A 27,222-nucleotide genomic window follows, 5' to 3' on the forward strand; every position below is an offset into this window, starting at 1 on the left:
TCTAACTATTTAGTGGGCCTAACAGAGCCAGAAGTGTTTGGTTTCTAGGGGTTCACGTGTAATTCATAGTTTTAAGTATTGTTGTTTCTCCATCCACGTGTTACTATGCAAAAGGTATCATATGCTGTTAAGTTCAGTTGTCATTATAAGCTAAATTGATTTATTTATTGTTTTAACTGTGAAATCCCAATTCATCTTCCCATTAAATTAATATAACCAGTAAATCATTTGAAAGTTCATGGACTCGAGAAAGTCTCTGTTTGAGGTGCAGTGGCTTTGTGAAAAGGAAAGAGGCCTAGCACCATATAACATAAGGCACTTTCATCATACTACATGCTGTAAGTCAAATGTGTTTTAAAGAAGGTTTCATATTGACCGAGTCTGCAGCTTGACTACCTGTTGTCACCAGTAGATGGCACTCTAATACTGTTTTAATGCACTATTTAAGCCACAAGTTCTGCCAGGCCATGGACCCAAAACTGCCCAATTCCTCTTGTAGAACTTGTGTGGCTTTCCTCTAAACTCAATGTTGAAACATGAAATGCTTTCATGGAGTGTAACATATTTTTCCATACAATAAAGTGAATGGTGACCGAGATTAATAAAAGGCGTACAAGTTAAAACTTTAGGTAATAAGTTGTCCTAAGGGCTCTATGGGCCTTATGTTTCTGGTTAAAGTGGACTGCAGATGATGCGGCATCAGATGTGCAAAACCGTACAACTTAAACACTAATAATGTCATTTTGTTATTTTAGAAAAGAGTTCTGAATTTAGGTTTTGTTAAATTGTTTTGTCATGTCTTAAATGGAAATGGGCAATAAGTAAACCATGAACATACTGTCATAATATTTACAATATTTATATGAACTATGGCCACTGGGTAAAGCTACAATTACTATCCTAAATAATTTTTATTGCAAAAAATTCCATGTTGACATAAGATTGGGGTAAGCATGTACCACTCTCATACTGAGACATATGTCATGAAGACAAGAGCTGTTGTTGCGAGGGGAGGAGAATATTACAATATGAATAAAAAAACAGTCATGTTCTTGTAGCTTCATCGCTATCTTGAATATATCTACTGTTTGGATTTTAACTGCTGTCAAAACCTTTTATTCATTTCCCGAACTTGTTGCCTGTGGGACCTTTGGCGTTACAAAACGTCAGGTTTGTTTACAGGCATTTACAGCCCCAGCTGTATTACTTCCAACAGCAGGTTTTTTGTTGTGTATGTACAAGAGATCTGAGACCCTCTTACTTGAGTGAGCTTCACCTAGGCCACGAGAGATCAAGAGCTGAATGTGTGTTGGTTACTCATTTGTCTAGTGCTGCTTGTTTTTCTTCCACATGTTTCCTGTCATGCTCTCTGTGAATCACTTCTATTATTGAAGCATTGCTCGCAGAGTTGTCTCTCTTTGATGTACTGGGATGGCAGACCTGGAAAAAATCACTTCTTTCATAAAAGGAGATTGGGTGCATAGAAGCGAAAACGAAGAAAATACATCAATGTACTAAATTGGTCATCATGGTAATAGTACCTCTATCTTTTTTATTGGGTTGTCTTTTGTTGCCTTATTATAATTTCCGGCCTGTTGTGGCGAGCTATCAACAAACCCCAGCACTTTCATATGTTATATACTGTGGTCTCTCTATCCTTTGACCTGTTTACTTCTACAAATTCTCTTTCTACTGTCTTTTACAGCAGGGTCTCTTTGAATTAGTATGTCTGTGGTGGTGCTCTTTCCTCTACTGAAGCACAGAATAATTATATAATGGCTAGGTGGTGGCATTCTAAATAGTTTTGTTACTTTGCAGTTGCTAGGGTGTTCTGACTGGTTGCTAGGGAGTTGTTGTTGTCCTTGGTGGTTAAGCACTGGCCATTCGAGCCCACCCTTACATCTAAATATGCTTCAGGTCCATGTTTTAATGAGGCATTCTCTCACCCGATTTATATCCTCATTGATCCACACAATTTGATTTATGCTATTAAATTGATAGTTCGCCAAAATGTAAGTTCTCTCATCATTTACTCACCCTCTTCTCCTTCCAAACCTTTATGTATTTCTTTCTTCCAAATTCACTTCTATGGGGGACAGATATCAACATCCTTCAAAATGTCGTCTTTTGTGTCCTGGAAGAAAGAAAGCCATAAAGGTTGTGAATGACAAGAGGGTGAGTATATGATGACAGAGTTTTAGCAATATTGATTCTTACCATGAATTAAACTATTTGTCGGTGTCTAAAAATGATGAGTAAAATACATTGTTTAACTTATTTTGATGAGTAGTAATGTAAAGTGTTTTTACAATTTAAAATAGTAGCCTTAGTAATGGCTATTGGTTTGTAAAGCCAATTTAGGCATCAACTTTTTACAGTGTACTCTGCTGTTCTTAAAAACACAAGTCTATTCAAAAGCAGGAGCATTTTTTAATTATTAAAGTGACAGTTCACCGAAAAATGAAAATTCTGTCATCATTTATTCTCCCTCAAGGTGCTCAATGTATGAATTTCATTGTTCTGCTGAAAAGAGATGCAACACAATCTCACCATCCAACTTGGCAATTCCACAATCACTCCCTCCGAATCAGCCAGAAACCTGTGAGTTATATTTGATGAACAGCTGTCCGTCAATGATCACATTGCAAAAACAACGCGATCCTGCCGATATGCCTTATTCAACATTCGCAAGGTTAGACCCTACCTCACTGAGCATGCGGCACAACTCCTTGTCCAGGCCCTGGTCATCTCAAGGTTGGACTACTGCAATGCTCTCCTTGCTGGTCTTCCTGCAAATGCTATCAAACCACTTCAGATGGTTCAAAACCCAGCAGCACGCCTCATCTTCCAACATTTGCTTTTCATCTCTCTCCACTGGCTACCGGTTGAAGCCTGTATCAGGTTCAAGTCACTGATGTTTGCCTACAGGACTATGACTGGATCTGCGCCGGCATACTTTCACACCCTCCTACACTCCAACACCCCATCAAGAACCCTGCATTCAGCAAACGAGCGGCGCCTTGTATTGCCTTCTCATAAAGGCATTAAATCGCTTTCCCGCTCATTCTCCTTCACAACTCCTTCCTGGTGGAACATTCTTCCTAGCGCGGTCCGGTCAACCACATCTCTCACAACCTTCAAAAAACTACTTAAAACCCATCTCTTCTGTGAATACTTGACAGACAAATGAAAAAGAAAAACTCTCTCTTCTCTCAACAGGTTGTGGTAAGTACTTTTGTTGAAACTACAAACTTTGTATTAGCACCTATCGTACTATTGCTCTTTGTATGACATATCGCTTATTGCTCAATTAACTCTTTGTAAGTCGCTTTGGATAAAAGCGTCTGCTAAATGACTAAATGTAAATGTAAAGAAATAGATATTTGGAAGAAAAGTTGTAACCAAATCGTTCTGGAGCATTATTAACTACCAAACACTACGGTATTGAATGGGGCCCCAGAATTGTTTGCATATCTACATTCTTCAAAATATCTCGTTTAACCGAAAAAAAGAATGTTTACAGGTTTAGATCAACTTGAAGAGACATAAATGATGACAGAATTTTTATTTTTGAGAGAACTATTCCTTTAATTTCATATTTCCAAATTCATCCATCATTAATCACTTCCCTGTGAAAACTGATCCGTTATCCGATATAGTAGTTGGTATATGAATATAATATAAATCATGACCACCAGTTCACACATTGTTTATTAATTCAACATTGTTACATATATACATTTTTACAAAATCATTGAATTACATAGTCAGACTCAAAATTCACTTTCTCTTGCCTGCTTCTTTCTCTATTTTTAACCATCTGAGATATGTTTACATAATCCTCACTTCAATCTCAAAAACTGAAGTATTTCACTTTTTTGAAAGCTGCATGTATATCAAAAACTGTCTTTTGCTTCATATCCTCGGTGACGTTTTCTGTGTGACAACACCCAAGACAACATCTAAGACCATATTGAAACCAAGCGAAGCACTACCCCCGCTGTTATCTATATCAAAATCACAGAAAGTATGGTCAACCTTTAGGCATACCAACCACTTTCTTCTGTTTTTATGTAGTAGATGTATCGTTTGTTTGTGTCCATCTGATGTGTCACACTTTCCATTCCATAATCCTCTAACTCAAACAATCTGCTACTCTATGTGACTGCCACGGTCTTTCAAGCAACTCTTTTAAACTTTTCCTAGTCAGAGAATGACACTAGCCGCGGCGCAATTGTTAGCTGGTATCCCAATGCCGATTCGTCGATGGCAGGTAAACATCTTCCGCAACTCCGCCCTGAAGCGGTCGTGCAGCCATGCGTACAAGAAAGGGTTACAACAAGAGGAACTCATTCCACACCAGTGACACAACAGCTGGATCAACAGAAAATAATGCTTGTCGATAAGGTCTATATCGATATCTCGAAGAACGTTAAAAACGCTTATCGGCAGCCAGCAGATCCCAAAAGCGGCAACAACCAATGACACAAGGCGGAACGTCTTCCGCTTCCGCGCCCGCTGAGCTTCCGCTTGGCTTTGGGTACGATGACCTGGCACAACGCAGTTCCGAAGCTTTACAGAAATACACAAATAGGAAATGCAGAGGGCGGAGAGTGGAAGAACGTATGTTATGAAGAGCGTGCTGTAAGCGTAGGCTAGTCGCTCTTTCTCCTGACCCATCCAGAACTCCTCGCAGATGGTGAAGCCTTCGTCTTTGAACTCCACGTGGTAGGTGTGAGCCACGGCTGGAGCTACCAGACCACACGAAATAATCCATATCCCAGAAAGAAGGTACGTGCAGGCCAGAACTGAGATGCGTTTCTTCAGAGGATGAACTGTGGCGTAGTATCTACAAGTTAAAAGGACAGTTTTAGGCAATAGAGGTCTCACATTTTCTCAAACTTGTTGGCCACTTAAATGTTTATCTGTAAATCTGGTTTGCAAAAAACAATGTCAGGCTGTATTTTAGGATGTCCGGCCTCTGTGAGGCAATTGTTTCTGCTTTAGTGGTTTACCGTAAAGGGTTAGTTCACCCAACAATGAAAATTCTATAATCATCACTCATCCTCATGTCATTTCAAACCTGTATGACTTTCTTTCTTCTGCAGAAGATATTTTGAAAAACGTTGGTAGCCAAACAACATTGGCCCCCATTGCCTTCCATTGTATGGACTGTGACGGATGGTACCTTCACCCCTTTTAACTGGGGTGAAGGTACCATCAGTCATCGTTATTAAGTTTTGATTGAAGTTACAAAAGACACAACACATTGATTATGGTTTGAAGTCTCTTTATTTGAACAATCATTTAAGTTGGCGCGCACTTTTAACGTATTGTTTAATACAGATTTTCTAACTGTTTGTGTATGTGTTGGATGCGAGGTGCCGAGGTGGCTCGTTGCTAAAAGAGGTCCGGACGGAAACCTCTGCAATGTTTATCGTTCTAGCCAAGGAAGCAGCCAGCTCAATTATGGTTCCTGTCATGGGGGACGTTTACAGTGTTTGTTTACCTTTTCTTCATTATGTGTAGTTTGGGATCTATTGGTGGTGGTATGGATTTAAATATTATGTTTAAAATAAGTAGTACTTGAGTATGTGTGTGTATTTTGTGCAGTTTTCAGGACATTTTAAAGAAGTTATATCATATTGTATTCTCGACAGACTCTAAAATGGATCTGAAATGAAATGCATTTTGTTTGCTTAAAGAAGAGCTGAACCCGTTGGAAGCCTTGAGATGCTCCGCATGAAAAGATACTGTTTTTGCGCTGTACGGTTCGCTCTTCAATGGGCACACGTTTCCTCATCTCTTGTCTAGACTGCTTGAATGGTTCTGCATCTAAAACCCCAGCTGTAATATCACAGGCTTTTAAAGATGGCCAAGTTTCATAGTGGGTAAAAACAAAGTGGATGAACCAGCATGTGCAGGTGACAGTACTAGTCTATGCCTTCACCTTCACTAAAATATTTGTTAATGTCTCCGTTATCCGACAAAACACCTTTTTTTTCTGTCTACCATCATTCATCATTCATGGAGATGGAGGCTGAAGGTTACAGTCTCTATAAAGGTAAAAAGATGCATTAGACACTAGGATTCATCCTTTCAAAAGGGTTAAAGGGATAGTTTACACAAAAATGAAAATTCTGTTTCAAATCTGTATAATTTTCTTTGAACAGAAAATAAGATATTAAGAATAATGTAGGAAAACTACAATTGTTTTTGCTACTTTGTGCTGTCATTTCAAGTTTGTGTCCCTGACGTCACTGAGGAGGGCGGGGCTATTCCCAAATTACAGAAAGAATCCAAAAACGTATAGACAAAGGATCTTGTGCAGCACAGAAGAAAGTCATACATATTTGAAAAGACACGAGCCTTGGCAACTGATACAATTACAATGTTTCCAAATAGAATTAGATTGCTTCTGAAAAGCAAGACTCACCTATCCACCCCAATAGCTGTCAGCGTGAACACAGACACGTACACCGTCACGGGTTGAATGAGGAACACTAGGTAGCACATGAATCTTCCAAACACCCACCCTCGAGGATTAAAGGCGTATGCCAGCGTAAAGGGCACGCAGGTGGCACACATCAGCATGTCAGAAAACGCCAGGTTACCGATGAAGAAGTTGGTGACATTGTGCATCTTTTTGGTATGGCATATGACGTATAGTAACAAGTAGTTACCGAAAACTCCAATCAGGACCACGAGAGCATAGCAGGGGATGATGAGAGGTTTAAAGGACTGAAGGAGCTCCACGCCCACAAACTGTGGATTGTGCTTGGTTGTGTTTGTTGACTGTAGCACTACTTCGTAGACTTGACCCATGCTGGAATTTTCCACGATGGCATTTTCCAAACAACACGAGGGCATGGGAGAGACAAGCCATTCATCTTTGCTATCCATTGTTCGGGCTGGAAAAGACCTACAGCGTGAATGGTGGGGTTTGTGGGATATAGACAGGGAAAGAGAATGTTTTGAGTACAGAAATATTTTTATTACTTTCGTCAACATGTAATATGTATTTTGCATACAATGCAATTTTTATGATGGACATTTTCAACAACAAGCTGAATAGAGCTAAAAGTATGTTATTTACTCTTGAAAGCAAAATATTTGAGGTTAGTTGTACTTCCAATTTCATTAAAATGGCACGGTGGCAAGATAAACTGTAAAGGTGATGCAATTTTCCCCTTCCATTGACAAAACTACTCCAAATATTGGGCCACAAAAGATTTTCGGTAATATTTTTAAAGAAGTCTATAATTCATTCCCCACTCCATTTTGTAATTGTTGCAGCAAAACAAATTGTTTTTAGCGGAAAAAGTTAAGGTATACAGCCTGCAAATGCGACCTCTGGAAGATTCAGCCTTCCGTTTGAGAAACTGCAGAATGTGCGATGTGATGACATCACATGACGTGTCTTCGGCTAAATTATGCACAAAAATCTTGATTTCTACGATCGCAGAATCTTGCAGGGACTGATAATCCTAAAACTTTCTATGGACATTTTTATTATCTGTGGCTAGCTTGTCTTATTAAAAAGAATTGCACTGAATTTGCAAATCAGTAACAGATGGGTTGAAATGTCTGTGATGAGGAGGTGAACCATCCGAGAACACCACGTAGGCGTGTGTGAAGTGTCAAACTCTTTCAAACGTGTGAATGACACCATTTAGATCCGCATGAAAGTTAGGCTGGCTCATGTAATAAACTTTTTCAAACTGTAATGAGCACAACCATCCCAAAACTCTTTTTATACAATACTGTAATCTTCAACAGATGCGTCATTTTTTCAATACCAAGCTAAACATCACAGATGCACCAGTTATAAGCCCTGACTCAATTTTAAAGGCTGGTTTCTGTACTACTGGTACAAATGAACCAGCAAGAATTAGGTTACTTTCCCTCTCAATAAATGTGCAGACGGGCTGCTAAAGAGATAAATGAAAGCCAGTCTGATGTTTGAGCTTTCCGACTGAAGGATGTTACAATCACACATGGGCCTGTTTCACTTGCGCTGAAATGCAAATGAGCCTCTTTCACTATTACGCCCCAAAATTAAGTGAGTAAATGGCTCGACGATTAAGGATAAATGCGCTTTGGTCTTTCTTTTAACAAGCTGCTGCAAAACAAGGATAGTATTTTCAGTTTTTTGTCTGTTTTTACATCTAATTGTCTGTCAGTGAGTTTTGTTTGTTACAAGAGCAGAAAGAGTCTGACTCACTTGCGGTACAATCGTTCATCTTCTCCATCAGGCCTTTTGTGTGTAACATGTTATCAAAATTGACACATTTATCACCTTTGAAAAGATGTTCAAAGGTACACGGGGAAACTTTTTTTCTGCACGCTGAAAAGTGACTCGTAACGTCTCAAAATCACCGAAAGATCTCCATGGAAATCAACTTACATTACAAATGGTTTATTTATAGTCATTAAGTTGGCATAGGATATGTAAGTTAACAGACCAGGTATTGACAAACATGTGGATGTACTAAAGTTGATGGAGGTTAATGAGTTGAATTGTCTGATTCGAGAGATTCTTTACATTTTTAAAGCAGTGTTTCACAACTGGTCGATCCAAAAGTGGGTCGCAAGAGCGTTCTGAATGTACAGTCAAAGAAAAAACATCAAAAAACTAAAAAGTTATTCTAAATGTTTTTCTGATGTGAGACCCTTATCTTGAAAGACGTGCGCGAAAGCTGTTGACAGCTGCAGTTTAAGTGTAGTGCCTGAGAAGAACAGACTGCGTCCAAAATTGCCTACTTTCATACTATATAGTAGGTGAAAATGAGTATTGCTGCGTTTCAATTCGCCTTCTTATACTAATCCTAAGAGGAGGTATTGTTTTTGAGTTGGAATCGTAGGTACTTCTGAGTGCATGGCAAAGGAGATTGCACACACTGGGACATACTAACATGTATTGGATGTGGCCGTTGTTGCCTAGACAACATTGTGGCCAATAACTGTCACACACAGAGGCGTATTAAGACCTCATGGTGCCCCTGGGCAACAGCCCCAGAGGTGCCCCCCATCCACCCACCTTCCCACACGCAATAATCCACTTATAAATCCACATTTATAAATCTAAAGATTTTATAAGAATTACACATTAACATGACAGTTTTATGGAATAAAACACAAAAAACAACTCTGTTCATCAAGTATTTTTAACAATTAGGTCTACTGTAGTTAAGGGGCACCTGCTTTCTGTTGTAATGTTACATTTCTTGTTTTGATGTAGTGAAAGAAAATCACTAACAACTATTTTGTGTAATGTACAACAAAGTGTAAATGTTGTGCGTGCCACAAAGTGGGTGTTCAGGGACATAGCATATTTATAAAAATAACATGAAACGTTATTATTGCTATTTTAACTGCTAGAGAGACGGGTTTCTCTAAACAGACGGGTTTCATTGCACATATACTCAAACGCTTTTTTAAGCACCGTATGTGTATATTCTTCTTACAGACTCCTAAACGATCATGAAAAAAGTGTACTTCACTAGAAAGTAACTTTTACACATATGAGTTGATTGCTAGTGATGTCACTTTCACTTTAAAACGCAGGTTGGACCTTAAATAGTGCCTTTACCTTCACTAACTACTAGCTTACATATCGGCACTATACCAGCTTATTTCTGACGCATGCCATGTATATATACCTTTAGAAATCTGTGCTAATCCCCCCATTTTTAGTCACTGCTACAACAATGCGTGTAAGCTTCGTGTACACTTGCAGCTTAAAGTGTAAGCGAAAGATGACTAGCCTTATAACACTCACTTGCGATTGGCCGCATGTTAGTTCACTCAAATCTATGTAACAAAGCAGATAACATGGGCGAGAATGTGGGTGAGGTGTGTCGAAAAAGTGCGAAGGACAGAACCATTTTATTCGAAGTGTGGGGTATTCCAGCAAATGGTGCCCCGCCTATTTAGCTCAGATGCGTGACTGAAGTCTTAAAAAACAAGTGCTTATTTACATTTATAATTCTTTTATTTTGTAATGCTGGTTTATTTGGTGCCCCTAAAGTCTTGGTGCCCCTAGGCACTCGCCCAATTGGTTAATATGGTTGACTTATGCCATATGGCCATATGGTTAATCCGTCACTGGTCACACACATCAAAACATGGCTTAAAATGTATTAATTCATTATTTCCTATGTAATGATTACTGTATACTTACATTTGTTAATTTAGTGATGCATCAGTTATATAATTTATCAATGCAGTGGAGCGTCACTAAACACTAAACTGAGTTGTTGGTGATATCAGCCGTTAAAGTATGCATCATTCTGCACTTCGAATTTCTCCCTGAAGTACTAGACCATCCGGAAATTGTTGGAATACTATTTTCAACATTCTACGATTTGGAACGTACTTATTCTACTTGCGAATACAATTAGGACGGATAGTATGCGGATTGGAATGCAGGGTATGAGTCATGAATAATATGTCTGAAACCTCAGTATGCAAAAATCTGTAGATGAGATAAACCTGGATGGTCTACTACTTTCGTCGAGATTCGTGAGTGTGGATCAAATTGACACTTATCTATCCCATGATGCAAAGGGAGCTGAGCAACGGTCAAATTTCAAAAGTAAATAAAATAAATATAGCAGAAAACTTTAAGGCAAGACGTCCATTTTTGTCATGATTCTGCCACATCATATCAGGTTTCTCTTGGTCTAGTGGCAGGATCATGACAGAACCTCATGTTTAATGTGGAGAGAGGCAATTATTGTTGATTTGGCTTGCAATATGTTCCCTCCAGTCTCATCTCTGTTCCCGTCCTCTGGTTTCCTCATTATTGCTGTTAATTATTTTCATGCCCCACACCTGTTTTTGATTTGTTCCCTTATTTAATCATTGTGATTTGTTTTGTGAGTGCTTGTGCCTTGTCATGCTAGTCTTGTGTCGTTATTTGTAGTTGATGTCAAAAGTTAATTTTAGTCTTGTTAAAGTGTAGTTAGTCTTGTCGTGTTATTATATGTCTTCTGTTACCCCCTCGTGGGTTTTTGTGTTTATTATTAAGTCTTGCGTTAACCCCTTTCCTGCCGTCTGCACCTGGGTCCTCTGTCCATGCTCACCACCTTTTTTGTTAGTATTTTAGTATCAGTCATAGTTTTAATCCGAAAAAAAGTGGCATGCACTTTGATGTAGATGGGAAGATGTGGGTCCCATAGCACATTTTGGGTGAAATTGTATAAATCACACCAGGGTGCTGAACAACCAAGAGGATGAGAAAAATAGTCACACCTGTCAACAACATTTTCCTCTCACGCAACCCTCCCATTTTTTTATTTCTCCCGTGAAACTCTTATTTTCCTGTTTTCCCTCCCCCTGAAACGGAGGGGGCACTCCTAGTTATCCTGGATTTGGGAACCCAAATGTTGACAGGTATGTAAATAGTATGTGTAAAATGTTTCACTACTTCAGCTCAGGACAAGCTGTTGCATGCTTCAAAACTATTAATATAAAGTATATATACAATTTCTTAATAAGTACAGTATTTAATATTTTGTAATGTACATTGTTAAGGAAAAATTGTTTCATGTATTGTTCCATTCATTGTTCTACTAATTGAAAGTTGGCTGACATGCCTACAAGCCTTTTTTATGGCAAGTTCCACTGTGAATAGTTCCATTCTGTTTACAAGGACTGCTAAAAGTATTCAACACACTGTTATTTTCTCATGGACAATAACAAATGTGCAGACTACGAGGAACAGAATGTGCCTAATAGAGAAATGGGCTTTCACAGCAAACATACCTGATATTTTATCAAAAGGTGTGAATCTGGTCTCCCACATAACTCTTTAAGATGTGAAACTCAGCTTGCTTCTAAATGACACACAAGCTAAATCATCTTTCAGTTTGAATGGACAGGCATTGTGTGTCTTTAAAAGTATGAGTTACAGCATACTGTAAGTTGTCTTACACCACACTGACTGTTGGTGTGTCATCCCTGTGGGTTCTCTCAATATCCTCAGCAGGCAGAAACATGGACTAATGGAACTATAGAGATGGTTTTAAAGTGTTAGAGCAACGCTAACATTGTGTCGAGACTGACAGAATGGGGTTCCTGTTGAAAACGCCACGGTGCTGCACCGCGTCATGATTTCCAGCGGAACGACACTGACCGGACTAGGCGAGTCCCGAATGAGCGTACTCGCGAATCGTAACCATCCAGTGGTGTAGATAGACATCAATTCGTGTGACCACGACGAGAGGTTCTTACTACCAGCCGTACAGGCGGTGACCTTGCTACTCTAGACGGGACTACCCAAGGAGGGGAGTCACTACGTGTGGAGCACTTGCCCAGGTACAAGGGTTCACCTCGTGAGGGAAACTTGCATATACTGGGCGTGAATACTGGGCGGTACTCTGCCAGGCTCGTACACCCCAAGTGCTTAGTGATGGATGCCTATACTTCGTCCAATGGAGGAAATAGGGAGGCTGGAATAGCGCCTGAAGAGGGGAGAGGGCTCTTCACAGGCGTACGCCCAGCCACCGTCAGTCTCAATCAAGACCCGGGCCGACACAGGTTCGACGCCCGTGCGAAAAAAGACTGGATGCAGCCCAACCCGCAGCTTGCAGATGTCTGCCAGAGAGGTGCTCTGAGCCCGTGCCCACGTAGAGGCTGCACCCCGGTGGAGTGGGCGTCACTATAGTGGTCAGGGACCTGAGATCGGCACGCCAAGGGGATGGCCTCCACGCCATTACTTGGGTCGCCTTGAGAGCGAGGTATGTGGCGGTGCGCAGGCCCTGCATAACCACTGGGTCCTGCTTTCCCTCGTCTAACCACTCCGACACCTTGGCCTCGTGGAGCTGCAAGATGGCCCTGGCCTGAAGGGCGGAGGCAGCAGACCCGCCGCAGTGTAAGACCTCGACATCAGTGATGGTGAGGACGAACACACTTTGGAAGGGAGCCTTGGATGTTGCCTCCAGGTGGCACGTCTGTGGACACAAGTGCACTTGTGCCACCAGAGCAGGCTCTACCTGGGATACCGACATAGCCCTTAGCTGCTCCAATGTCGAGGGAAGTCACGGCGACCAAGCCTGTACGCCCGTAAGCACGCCAAAGGGGACGTTCCCGGTTTTCGTGAGCTCGTCGTGCACTTCCAGGAAACTGGCACCGGGGCGGAACGCGGTTCCCCATGTGCTGTGTCCAGGTACCAGGAATCCAGCTGTGAACTGCAGGGAAGGGAACTGCCACCAGATGGTCATGGCGGTCTGGGCAAGTAAGCCTAACATCTCCACATAGGGCTCATCCTGGGCTCGACCGGCCGTAGCCGGGAGCTGCATGAAGTCCTCAGCGCCTGATGTCAGGAATCCCCACCCGATGTTGCGGCTGAAATCTCATCCTCTGCACGCCGTGGATCCACTATGGGACTGTCTGGCGACGCCCATAGGAGACAGGTTCGGTGAGTGTGACGGGGTCTGGGCGGTCCACGGCAATACTGCGACGGAGTTACGCCCACTGGGACTCCCATATCGCCACTCGCCACCGCAGCCGACTTTTGTCGACTACATGTCTACCACAAGAAAATATTCATTTAGTTTCTGCACAGCCGTGAGCTCAAACCGAGAGCTGACTGTTTGAAAAATCGTGTAAGATGTGTGAATGCAAAGAACAGTGTCTGTCAGTGTCCAGCTTTGGCTGAGCACCTGAAAACAACGAAGAGTGTTTCCAATCAAACGGAGTATGACAGTGTCATCTAAAGCTACAACTTCTCTCAAGTGAAAATTGGCTGAATCCATCATGACGTCGAGTATTTCACAGAAAACTGATGTGTCCTGTCACTCACACATCTATATAAACAGCCATTCTTTTCACTTTAATGACAAAGCGTGATTGGATCTAAACAATCCAAGGTATACGTCACCTGTCGTGACCTTTTAAGCTCCCTGTGATTTCTGTATAATGGTGCTAAAGGAATTGCATTAACCTCTAGACCACAGCTCTAACATTCATTGCTGTTGTTAACACTTGTGATATGTTCAAAATAAATCAATCACGGTGTGAACGAACGCAGAATAAAACGCGAGTGGCCAATATGTGACAGCATGCAATAAGTTCTCTCCTTTCATTTCCCCTTTAAATGCAAATACGATTGATCAATTGATCTAGTGCCAGACGAAAACCTTCTTAGAGCTTTTGAAATCTTTTGTCTGGCTTAACGCATTCAGACAGTGAAAATATTTCTATTAGTAGTTCTTGTTTGTTTTGAATTAGAGCTGTAAGCTCTCGTTGTCCATTTGAACAGGGTTGTAAATCAAAGATCCCATGGCATCGGCCCATAGTTCTGGGACGTCCCACATACACCTTGCATGCAAAGACTGTAAAACTGCTAATAATGCATGCATCAGAAATGCTGTCAATTAGCCTTCAATATGTAGGGTACCATGTAGGGTAATTCAATATGTTTTATGAAATATTGCATGGCACAGTTAGTTACCAATGTACCAATTTGCATAAAAACTGAAACTTTTCAAAGCCATGTTCTGCCAGAATGTAGTGAAGCATAAGTCAAGGTTCTTCATTGAAATGATAGGCTAATGCATGCAGCAATTCACAAAGAACAGGGGCATTGTGTTTAATCGTTAGAACTTCAGTTCTTACAAAAGCCTTCAATTTATTGAGAAAATATGGAACGTGCCTCGCCGGGGTGCACGTTTTTCATCATTCATGCTCACAGTCAAAGTGCCAAAAACTTCAGTTGTAGAGGAATTGAATCCTTGAGAACGTCACACAGTTTTACTTATTGTCTGAGCGATGCACAAGCGCCCTCCGCGCATGACGCCCCCTGCGGCGCGCTCAGCCACGCACACGCGTACACGACATTATCTTTTCATCAGTTCGTCAATCATAACTTATCGAAAATGAATTCATAGATTTATAGAAACCAACAATAGATGTATTAATTACTATATAATAGACCAACAATACATCTACGAACTGTTAAACCCGAATAGACGGCGGAATAAATGCACAGTTTATGAACGAAATTTACCTCAAGTAGGAGACAAGCAAAAAAATGCAAACTTTAATTATTTGTTAACCTCCCAATTGTCTAAATTCAAAGATTTGATTAAACTCTTGTCAGTTCTTAGACTGCAGTCTTAACACATTTATTGCAATATTGTATTTATCTGGGCTAATAACAATTTATTATGTTAAGTGTACGTTGAGTGAACGCTTTACACCTTGACTATGCGGGACATTTTATACCCTATTACACTTCAGTTATACCTGGAACAGTTTCTCCTGGCAATGCACGAAACAACCCAATTCACACATATGGAATATAATAGATAAGAAGAGATGTCTCACCTTGGCAACAGAGATGTGCTTAGTTGTTTTCCACCGTGGACGCGCAGTTGCTCGTGCCCACTCCCGTTTTGTCCGTTTATCATGAGATGCGCCACCGGACAGAAGTGAGAAACTCAGACTTGTGTTTCCCGCTGGAGAGGCGGGGTCATGTGAAAACCGAGTATTGATGCGAATCATAGATTGTCGCCTTGAACCTTTTCTATCGAAGAGCCTGGCACATGCATAAGGATAAAACAGGCATGTTACACAATTTCTTTCATATGAATCAATGGTTCAACTGAAGTTCCGTGAACATGACAAATGATCAATTGTTTGCTGTGAAAACGTCATTCGATAAAGCATGTCTAGTTATTATGTGTGTGTGCACATCAAGCTTACTTGAAAAATACAAGAGATTACAAATCTGTCAAAAATCTGTCATAATTATTTGTCGATATTGCTAACCTGTATGCTGTATAGTTTGCGTTTTTCCTAGGACACAAAAGAAAAAAAGGAAAACTTCAAAATGTATCAATTAATACCTGAAATTAAACGGGCCAGTTTTATTTAGTTTGAATAAAAGTATAGTTTTAATTTGATAAATTCAAAAAAGTATCAAATCAAAATTATTTCATTTTAAATCTGAAATCTATTGATACTTTCATAAATATACATGCAATTTATATTCTGCATCCTGTTTGGTGCTTTATGATGTTAGTAAGGATGTTCATGTTAACATGCACAGCAACACTGCAATACAACTGTGAAAAGTTGCTACATGTATATACTTGTTGTGTGCCGCAGGTTCCCTTGTCAGTGGTTAGCATGTTAAGTTTTCTTTTGTATTGTTTTTTGGATGTGAAATTTCACAGGGCTCGATACTTTGACCAAATCTCTAACAAGCAGAGTTGCAGTTTGAAGACAGAAGGACTCAGATGTTATGAGCACAACTTAAATGAATGTGTTTTCTTTGACCTCTATTGATTTTCTGAAGCTCAGACTGGATTTCTTCTGTGCTTTATTTACTACATTTTTCTTTAACAATCCATTATCTGTCTGTTGCCTGTTTACCCGGCCAATGAAGAAATCGTGTTTGTGTGTTGTTTGATATTCTCTTTTATCACCTGTCAAACTGCCTTTTAGTTTAACCATGCATTACAATTTTGGTAATGAATTTAGCGTCTGCTAAATGACTAAATCTAAATGTAAGTTACATTTAAACCAAATGTCACACTATAAACCATCAGCCATGTTGCGGTATGCCCGCTATAACTGACACATGTCAATCGATCATGGTAAATATTAGCAAACTAGATGGTGCTCAGACCAAAAACTGATTAATTTGCAATAAAAACATGTTCTGGATATTTTTTAAAGTTGTAATTTTACAGTACTGATTTACTGTATGTTGATGGTGTGAAAATACTTTATTGAAGCCCATGGGATTGAAGCACAGAAAATACTCTTTCTGCTCTGTGACTTTAATAAAGGTGTTGTAGACTTGCACAACGGATAACGTGGGAGGCAACGTAATCGATCAAAGCCTACAGCGCCAGTATTGGTTATGTGTCTGAATCGCATTGATATCATATAAACACAGAGACTCCAAAGCATTCAAGAGGAAACGGTTGCTTGGCATGCAAGGTGGAAATGGCTATTGATTTTAGATCATGACTCTGTGATTTACACAAAGAGTGCATTAACAAAATAGACTTTCAGTTGCAGAGGACGATGACCGTAGAGACAGGAATATTCTGATTTGTGTAACTGGTCTGGCAGGCGCAGTAACGACACAGACGAGTAGCTAAACCAACAAGCCCCGGAGGCTGCTTTATTGCAAGATACACAGTGCTCAGGTAAGGGTTGTGTGCAGGGAAAAAGCTTTAGGTAGTCCGGGCGTCTGTGAGTCTTGTGATGGTATCCGGGTGTGGTTTCGGCGTGCTTGTGTGCTCTGCCGGTCGTCAGCCGCTGGAGTATACTGGCACAAAAAGATAAATTGTTATTGTTAGTTTGCATCAGTTTGCATCAGGATGCGGGGCGGACTGGCAAATTTCGCACTTGGGTCCAACAGTTCCGCAGCCGGTTGTCCTGTGGTCACCTGCTGGAAGAGATCGGCAAATAGGTTAGCGGGAGGAGAATCGCACTCACCCTCTGGTTCGGTCTCCGTCGCCATCATCACTGGTCGGAAACCCCGCGGTCTTGGAGGGCGGCAGGGTCGGCGGCAGCTCCCTCTCCCGGCTGGCTGTATTGCCGTGGTCAACCGTTGGTAGGACCCTAGCCAGTCTCTTCCTAACAGTACTGTTACAGGGAGGTCATGTACGTCTAGAGGCCAGGATCCTGGAGTGGAGGAAATGGTGACCCGTCGTGTCAGAACTCTGCAAGTATCGCTATGAACACACGTGATGGGGATCAAGGTTTTCACTTGGGCCAGGGTTGGACCACTGCGGGTTGCTCCTGAGTCTAAAGTTGCCATGAACGGCTTGCCGTCGATATGGACTATCCAAAGCGACTTACATAACATTAACCTAAACATAGGTGTCTGCAATCCCCTGGGATTGAACCCACAACCTTGCATTGTTAATGCAATGCTCTTACCACTGAGCTATAGGAAAGTACAATATCATTGAAAGACCAAGAATGCTTTTATAAAAGAGATGGTTTAAGATACAAGTTGATGCCAGGTCTAGATGCATCTGATTTCAGGTCACTATAGTTGTCACAGTCTTGTCTGCCTATTTCCCCCGGACTGCTTCAGGTTCTCTCACTTGTCTCTTGTAAGCGATCCCCACACCTGTCAGCATTCGTCCACATCATCAGGAAACTATACTTACTCTTTTTTTCCACACTGCTGTCTGGCCTGGTCAATGTTTCTCTGTTTGTTATTATTAGTTCAAGTTGAGCTCCTGTTTATATTTGTGTTTAATACATCTCAGTGTTTGCATTTCTCTCCACATCTCCGGTCTGTGGCTGTCTAGAGACAATAGTAAAGGCATATGTCTGCCAACCCCACAATGAGCAATCCTAAAAAAAATGGATCGACCAACTGAAAACTCAAACACTAGTTGCCATGTGAGGCGACTCGAGCTTGATTTGCTGTTATATTTGGCAACAGCACAGAAAAAGTACTGTATCTGTTCATGTTATTGCTAGATTCACCAATCAAAATAGGCTTTAAAACATTACACATGCATTCACACAAACACCATACATTCAAAGGAAAATGTTGTCCCATGGGCTGCAAACACAAATATAATTTCATGTATTTTCTTCTGAACACAATGCACCTCTTTACACCTCTTTACAGTCTATAAGGAAAATAAAACAATATAAATATTTATATTAAAATAATATACATACACCAGTATAATAAATAACATTAAACAAAATGTTGCTATTATAATAAAATATTTCAAACAAACATGCGGTACAGGAAAACTGTATGGTTTGACAGCTCAGTATAAATATTTATTTATAAATGTTTCTTAGGCTAAAACCTAATTAAATGCTACCATACTTCTTTACAACATTAACACTTTGCCTAGAAGAGCAAAAGCCATCTATTCCTTTTGAACACATTACGAATGTGGGCTATTTCATTACGATCCTTTAGCATCCAATCTTATGTGTGGTCTGTGTTGAAAGTTTTCATCATTTAATAGTCCATATAACCTACATGCGGTCAATACATTTCACAATGCATTCGTGATGAAAAATGCAATTTAAAAGGAAAATGGTCCATGTAAGAAATATTTTCCTATCCTAACAAGCCATACATCAATGGAAAGCTTATTTATTCAACTGTTAGATAATGTATGAATCTTGATATCGAAAAACTGACCCTTTTGGTCCATATTGATTTTGATCTGAACTTTTTGGCAGTATTCAAGATTTTTCAAAACATTGCATCTTTTTTTGTTACTGTTTTGTTATTGTGAACATTTTGCAAATAAAAAAGATGTTTTCATTTAGAATTTTGAAAATAATTGTTGAATGAAACAAATGATAATTTTACTTAAACACGTATCTGTAAAAAGTAAATTCAGAAAAAAGTGGAGCAGTTTTCCGCGTCTGGCTATTGATCGGCCTTGAATTGATAACAGTTTGTGTAATTATGAGTACAATTATTTGAATTGGACATCAAATGTACAAACAGATGCAAAAGAGAGCACAACCAATTCACAATCCCAATTACACTATTATCAGGGCTTTTGTGCTCAAATGGTCTGACCTTCTAATTACTATGAGAAGGACAATTGATATTAAAACGTTTAACCTTTCTGTTATAAGAGCTTGAATCAGACAATGTTTCAAAGTCCTAAATGTCCTGTATAGAAAAAGAAACGAAAATGAAAAAGAAAACGTTTTGCAGTATTTCCTCCTGCACACCCTGTAGGCACATTGTCTGAAGGCCTTTTGTCAAAAGCCTTATTGTGAAGGTCTATTTCTCATGCAGAAAAACGTATATGCGGTCATTGTTGAGGGCTATCTATAGATTTCTCTACGTAAAGCAGTCGACTGCTGTGACTCCACCAGGTGAACTCCTATAACCTCTGCTATCCTCTATTCATTTTCTTCAAACAGATAGTAACTGAGCGGACAGATATTTAATGCCTCAGGAACGGAGAAGTCAATGATATTTTGTAATATCTACACCCATTGGGAGAATAGTGTGATGCATGCTCACAGGAACAAAGGTGAAGGCCAGCCAGTCATGATGTTTCTGCAACTGCGGCTCAGTTAAAACGTGTTTGCCAAAAAAAGTTTTTCCATCCACAGACGAATGAGTATGTTATTCAGACTTTTGCTCATGTAAAAGATGTTCTGTCCTTTCTGTCCTTTCAGGGACGCTGTGTTGCTAATAGCGAGCATTTATTTCATAAGGTTTTGTTCACTCTCTGCAGCTGCATTTTAAAAATGCTGGTTTATTTACAACCCACGGTGGGTTGAAAAGGACAAGCTCCGAAATGCTGGGTTGTTTTATGCCATGGTGGGGTCAAATATGAAAATTTTCTGGGTTAGTTGAATCCATTGGTTGGGTTTGCCCCTTTTTGCCCCAACCATGGTTACAAATATATAGAGTGTACACTTTGTAAGACAAACCTTATTTATTTAAGACCGAAGTATAATTAGTGTAAAATGATCGAATGTACTGTATCATGGCTTACAGCTATTTGCACTTTAAATGTTGGTGGTTGGATAATATGTGTGCCATACACTGCATGAAATTACAGCATGTTGCAGAATTCATTTTTAACATGCCTGTTAATTTCATTTGCAATATTACAGTAAATCACATGCACACAATCATACGCTTTCCTTCCTGATGGTCCCCTCTGCTGTTGGGAAGAAAGATGGCTCTACATCTGTGTACCTGGATATAGTGTTTCACTATGAAAAGGTCAAAGACTTCTGGTGCTCATTAAAAAAAGAAGTGGAGAAAAAAAGAGAGGTTCGCATAGATGTAGATAGATGTAGATCTATGTACATAGACTGCTAATAGGCTAATTAATGGAACTGTGTCGCCAGTGAGCTATTGATAGTGCTCCATCATTACCAGTACACTGACACAATGACACGTTAGTTATTTCATCATTTAATCACCTCGTGTTATTCCATCCCTGTATGACGTTCTTCTACAAAGAACAAAGATATTTTGAAGAACATTGGTAACCAGACAACACTGACTCCCATTGACCTTCATTGTATGTATACAAAACCACTGCAACCTTTCTCAAAATAGCTTATTTAGAATTATATAATGTTCACTATCCTTTAGTTATTCTATAGGGAGGTCAGTTTTTTATGCCGTTACTGTATGTAAGAGCTTCCTTTATGGTCAACAAGCCCCTAAATTTGTTTACAGATTAAGAGCTCCTATTTTGTCTTGTTTTCAAAGTCTTTATTATGTCTATGGTGTGCTAAACAATAGGTGTTATTGTTTCTAAATGCTTTATACTGTATGTTACATATTTCACCTGTGTTTTACACTGTCATCTCAATTATCAGAAAACAGACTGTTGAGTTCCTGGTTCCCTTTCTGGCGGTCTCAGACATTTTGTCTGTGTCAAGGGACAGCTCTTTGTCTGTGTCAAGGCACAGTGGGGGACTGTCTCCAAATCGTGGACGCCATCCCTTGGCTTGCCGATCTCAGGCCCCTGCCCACTGTAGTGATGCTCACTCCGCCAGGGTGATGCTCCTCGTGGGCATGGGCTCAGAGCTCCTCTCTGGCAGACATCTGCAGAGCTGCGTACGCCTGCGAAGCGCCCTCTCCCCTCTTCAGGCAAGTAAGTGCACTATTCCAGCCTCCCTACTCCCCTCTACTCTGGAGCTGCTAAGGGCTATGTCAGTATCCCAGGAAGAGCATGCTCTCGTGGCACAAGTGCACTTGTGTCCACAGCCATGCTAACAGGAGGCACAAACCAAGGCTCCCTTCCAAAGCGTGTTCGCCCTTGCCATCACTGATGTCGAAGGCTTTCACTGCGGCGGGTCAGCTGCCTCCACCCTTCACGCCATGGCCATCCTGCAGATCCACCAGGCTAAGGAGTTGGAGTGGCTCTCCGGGTGACCGAAGTGACGGCGCGCACACTGGGTCTGACGACGTCCACTCTTGTGGTCCAAGAGAGACACCTCTGGCTCAATTCTGCGCAGATGGGAGGCATCGAGAGAGTCCGCTTTCCTGATGCACCCATCGCACAGCGTGGGCTGCTTAGGCATCGTCGAAAACTTTTGAGTCTTTTGACGAAATAGCAGAAGAAGGCCATCAGCCTCTCCGCCGCGACCCGGCCCCCACTAGTGCGTCGTGGTCCCGGTTGGTGTCTGCATCCCAGCAGCCCCGTACCTCCACCCATGGTTCTGGTGTCCCCTCCTCAGGTGGCCCCCTATGGATGGTGTTTTTTTCTGCGCAGATGGGAAGCATCGGGAGAGTGCGCTTTCTTGATGCACCCATCGCACAGCGTGGGCTGCTTGGGCATCGTTGAAGACTTTCGAGTCTTTTGACGAAATAGCAGACAGAGGCCATCAGCCTCTCCACTGCGACCCGGCCACCACAAGGGCGTCGAGGTCCCGGTTGGCATCTGCATCCCAGTAGCCCCGCCTGTCAGTACCTCCGCTTGTGGTTCCGGTGCCCCTTCCTCAGGTGGCCCCTAGCGGACAGTGGTTTCAACGGAAGACGTCAGCTCCCTGCAAGGAAACGGCTGGCAGGAGCCACCTGGGGAGACCTAGGACAATCGGGCGTAGCGTCCTTGTCAGCAATCTTGCTGTTCAGGTTGATGCATATGAGACCGCTTCAGCACAGGCTTCAGAGTCAGGTTCCCTGGAGAGCGTGGTACACTGGCACAGGGCGTGTTCCCATCACGCCTATCCACTGGTGCACCCTAACCCCTAGGATAGACATGTCCCTCTCCGGGCTGGAGTCCCATTAGAGCAAGTGGGAGGCGTGCCGTGGTACGGCAGACACATCCCTGCTCGTTCGGGGTGCCATGTGCAACGGGCAGGCAGTGCTGGGGTTTGCGGACAGCTTGCCTTGCAATGTAGATGCCCCTGCCTCTCATTTGGCGAAAAGCACATGCTGCAGACAGCATAGCTGCCCTAGCGTATGTCAACGGTCAGGTGGTGTTCGTTCATGGCAGATGTCGAAATTCGCCCGACGGCTCCTCTGGAGTCAGCAGTGGGTGGTGTCCCTGCTCTTTGAAGGTCCCTCCGCAGAAGCTGGCGACTCCATACCTGCGGTCCAGCACATTGGGAGCAGTGCGGGCAGGCACAGGGAGTCCTTTTTGCCCCTGCACACCTCCCATTGGCTGCTTAGGTACTCCCTAATCGAGACCTCCTTGCTACGGATGCCTTCAAGCTCAGCTGACTGCGGGGCAAGCGGGAGTACATCTTTCCCCCCTGTGAGCCTCCCCACACAGGTACTGTGCGGAGCCAGGGTAGAGGACCTTCGAAGTCTGCTAGTTGTGCTCGATTGGCCCAACCAGACTTGACTCTCGGAGCACACACTCTGACAGCCACTCCCCCCTGGCAAGAAGGGCACGGTCTGGCACCCGAGACCAGACCTCTTGGACCCCATGTCTGGACCCTGGACGGGACGAGAAGATCCGAAGGGACCTGTCTCCCGCTCTCGTGAGCATGGTCCCTCGGGCAAGAGCACTACCACTAGACGACTGTCGCTATAAGTGGCGCCTCTTATCGCGCTGCTGCCCTTGAATCTGTGTCTTGCCGATCAGCAGATTGCTAAGGGGCACACTGGGGGGCTAATCCCCCTGTCATTATCCGTACCCTCCTGGGACCTTAACATGGGACCTTAACTCCTGGTAAGCCTGCGTAAGGCCCCGTTGGAGCCCCTGGAGAATCTGGCCTTTCTCGAAGGATGAATACGCTTCTCCTGTTGGCGCTCCATCAGGAGGTTAGGTTATCAGCACGCACTCTCTGTGTCCAGCAGGTGCTTAGAGTTGAGGTACCCCACGTGGGCTAGACCCCAAACTGGCCACATGCCCAGAGTCCCCAACACCCCCACGCTGACTAGGTGGTGGGAGGTCGTAGGCCTGCAAAGCTATTTTAGTTCCCTTTCGGACAAAAAATCCATGCCCGGGGAAATTTACCGGGTGCCGCGGCAATACGCATTACCCACCGTCGCAGAAAAATGCGCTTTACAAGTTTATGGTGAGTTAGCAGCAGCATTAAGTTATTGCTCTTATAACCAACCAGTTAGAAAGCATGGGTTTTATGAATGTTTACTTTGCCCCTTTAGGTGAAAATGACAAGAACAGTCCGGTGCATGTTAAAATATTGGCATTGGCTCATAAACCAGACTGCACATCTGATTGGTAACAAATGCAAGACTTGACGAGAGCGCTCCTTCTCAAAGGTATCTTTTATAATAATTTTTCTCGATTTCTTAAACACATTTCTTAAAACTATGCCTCGTAATCTCACACAGTAAACAGAAATCCATAATATCTCACTCAATTTCCCTAAACATCCTATTTCAGAAGCTCTACACCCAAAACCCTTCACTCTTGCTGAAAGAACTAACTTTACCCTCAAACATCACACACAAGCCCTCAAAAAAACACACTAAAACTGGAAGGTTTCGTTGCTTGTGGTTCTCCCCCTCAAAAACATTTTCACATGGACACAAAAGTATACATTGGCAAATGTTGTAATAATTAATTTGCTACACAGCAAAAAAATATCCCGCCACAGCATCCCGCCTTTGTTCTAGGTCAACCAAGTGAATCTCATCCATATCACAGGCAATATTGGCCTTAGCCAGGCAGTGAGGGTAAAATCCTCTCGAATGCCTGATCAACATCTGGCATGCATCTACTGATATGTCTAGGCAGGCTTCTTGCTTCTTTCATGGTCTGGAGGAGGTGAGCATGGATATAAGGTTCTCGGCCATACACTTTCCACCGCAATGCAGAAAAAAACTCCTCTATCAGGGTTAGAAAGGGAAAGTATGCAGGCAGAAAGATGTTAGAAAACCTTGGGTTATTGCTAAACCAGTCACGAACCAGAGCAGCGCGATGGAATCTAGTGTTATCCCAAACAACAGTGAGTCTGCTGGCTGTGCTGGTTCCCTGAGGTCCAACTGTAACATATGCTCTTCTTAGACCATCAAGGAAAGCAAAGAAGAACATAGTGTTAGATGGTCTTAGAAATGCATGACCGTGGAGTACCCCTCGTTGGCTGCACACATAGTGACAATCCCTCCACGCTGACCAGGGACATTTACAGTACAATAGCCTGATGGCCAATTATGTTCTTCCCCCTTCTCCTTATTTACATCAGGTTGAAACCAGCCTCATCCACAACGATAATTTCATGGGGAACAGGCCAGCCTTCAATCTCAAAGATTCTTAGCAAAACACAGGAAACACAGTAGAGTAAATCCCTACCCTGAAGCACAGTTCAAGAGGGAACAAATGGCAGTAAAAACTGCTATACTGTGACAGTACACAATACTTCATACGATATCAAAACTCATATCTGAACATATTCCAATCATTGTTCTTTCACTCTGTCAGAGTTTTGTTTGAAGGGGATGTGGTACGCCTGTTTAATCTGGAACCAGTGGTTTCGGAGGATATGATCAGTTGTGGAGAGGCGGATGGCATTTATCCCTCGAAAATTATGATTATCCTCAATAACTGTCCTATGAATCTCTTGCAGGCGGATTACATGGTTGGCCATAACCATGTTTACAAGCTCCCTCTTTTGCTCCTCCAACAAAAGCCATGGCCTACCTTCACCAGGTTTTCATCTCTAAGTCCTACAAAAAATGAAGCACTCATTACTGTAACTTTCACTCATCCTTTTTACAGAAAAAAAAATGGAAACATACTGAATCTCTATCTGTAAGTGAGGCAATTTTATGTATTTCTTTATTACAGTAGCATAGTGCAACAGTTTATGCAATCTAAAGTTACTATACAGAGCAGCCTTACTTTAAGTGCACCTACCTGTGTTCCTCCCTGAAGGTTCTGATGATGGAGGCGACGGTGAAGCGAAACGTTGCCCAGCCTCCCTGATACTCATAGGAATGGACATGGTCAACTAAAGTGACTCGAATTTCATCCGATGAAGATGATCAAGCCGATACATCAACTTTGCCAAGGCGATTAAAGCAGGATGTAAAGGATTGGTAAGGTTTTATTAAAAAAACATTATGTTAAATAGTTAAAAACTATAGCCAACTGTTTTACCTTTTTTAAACAACGTTATAAAGACTATAAACAAACAGCCATAAACATCATACAGAGTTTGTGTGAGAGAGAAACATTACAGCTCGCATTACAGAAGGCAATGGTAACACAGTAAATAACACGAGTGCTTTGGCCCTTCTTGATCAACTAGTGTTACGACAGGTCTCGTCGCGAATCAACAAAGACAATAAACCCCATTACAAACATGATATTTGTTGCCTCTAGTTGGAACATAATTACTGATTATTTGGATATATGTGGCCTTTTTCACGATGCGCTTCACAGATGCTTTGCTGCATAACTCGTTTGTAACGAGTGGATATTTCAGTCCAAGTTGCTCTTCTATCAGCTTGAATCAGTCGGCCCATTCTCCTCTGACCTCTAGCATCAACAAGGCATTTTCGCCCACAGGACTGCCGCATACTGGATGTTTTTCCCTTTTCACACCATTCTTTGTAAACCCTAGAAATGGTTGTGCTTGAAAATCCCAGTAACCAAGCAGATTGTGAAATACTCAGATCGGCCCGTCTGGCACCAACAACCATGCCACTCTCAAAATTGCTTAAATGACCTTTCTTTCCCATTCTGACATTCAGTTTGGAGTTCAGGAGATTGTCTTGACCTGGACCACACCTCATTCAATGCATTGAAGCAACTGCCATGTGATTGGTTGATTAGATAATTGCATTAATGAGAAATTGAACAGGTGTTCCTAATAATCCTTTAGGTGAGTGTATATATAATGAGAACCTAAGCCTACTCAACGACTGAACTGTTCAACATTTACGTGGTTTACTGGTCTGAACAAAAGAAACTGCTACTTTTTACCACAACACATTTATCCGTGTTAAAGCGACAAGAAGCAACTTTTTGACCTTAAAATAGTATCTCTAAAATTATTTTTGCAGCAGGACACTTTTAACTGGATGAATTTGACTGCCGTTTCTAACTAAACAGCCTACTATCGGGATAAATTGCACTTGTAACTTTGTGTTCGAGTCGGTAAAAGCCCCCCGCCTATCCCCTGCTTTACGGCATATGTCACATTTTACTTGTAGGCTGGGAGAATTAGCCAGCAGCAGTAAGACGAAACTATCCATAACATTAACATGGCAGAGCCAGCCAAAAAAACATAGAGGGTAAACAAGAGAATGATCGGACACGAGGTCGGTCATGAATCAATATCGGACGGGCATACACTTGGTAG

At 41.9% G+C, this 27,222-nt stretch overlaps 1 protein-coding gene across 1 annotated transcript; it reads right to left on the bottom strand.

Annotated features, from left to right (window-relative positions):
• Positions 1-3,572: 3,572 nt before the first annotated feature.
• On the bottom strand, positions 3,573-15,680 carry prlhr2a (prolactin releasing hormone receptor 2a). The gene is made up of 3 exons (XM_079468382.1): positions 15,334-15,680; positions 6,437-6,922; positions 3,573-4,849 (listed from the first exon to the last, which is right to left on the bottom strand). Exons 1-3 carry the CDS (start codon positions 15,414-15,416, stop codon positions 4,207-4,209), a joined length of 1,212 nt encoding a protein of 403 aa, XP_079324508.1. The 5' UTR covers positions 15,417-15,680; the 3' UTR covers positions 3,573-4,206.
• Between the last annotated feature and the right edge of the window lie 11,542 nt (positions 15,681-27,222).

This window comes from Barbatula barbatula (genome assembly GCF_947034865.1).
Source record: "Barbatula barbatula genome assembly, chromosome: 11".
Classification (NCBI taxonomy): Eukaryota; Metazoa; Chordata; class Actinopteri; order Cypriniformes; family Nemacheilidae; genus Barbatula; species Barbatula barbatula.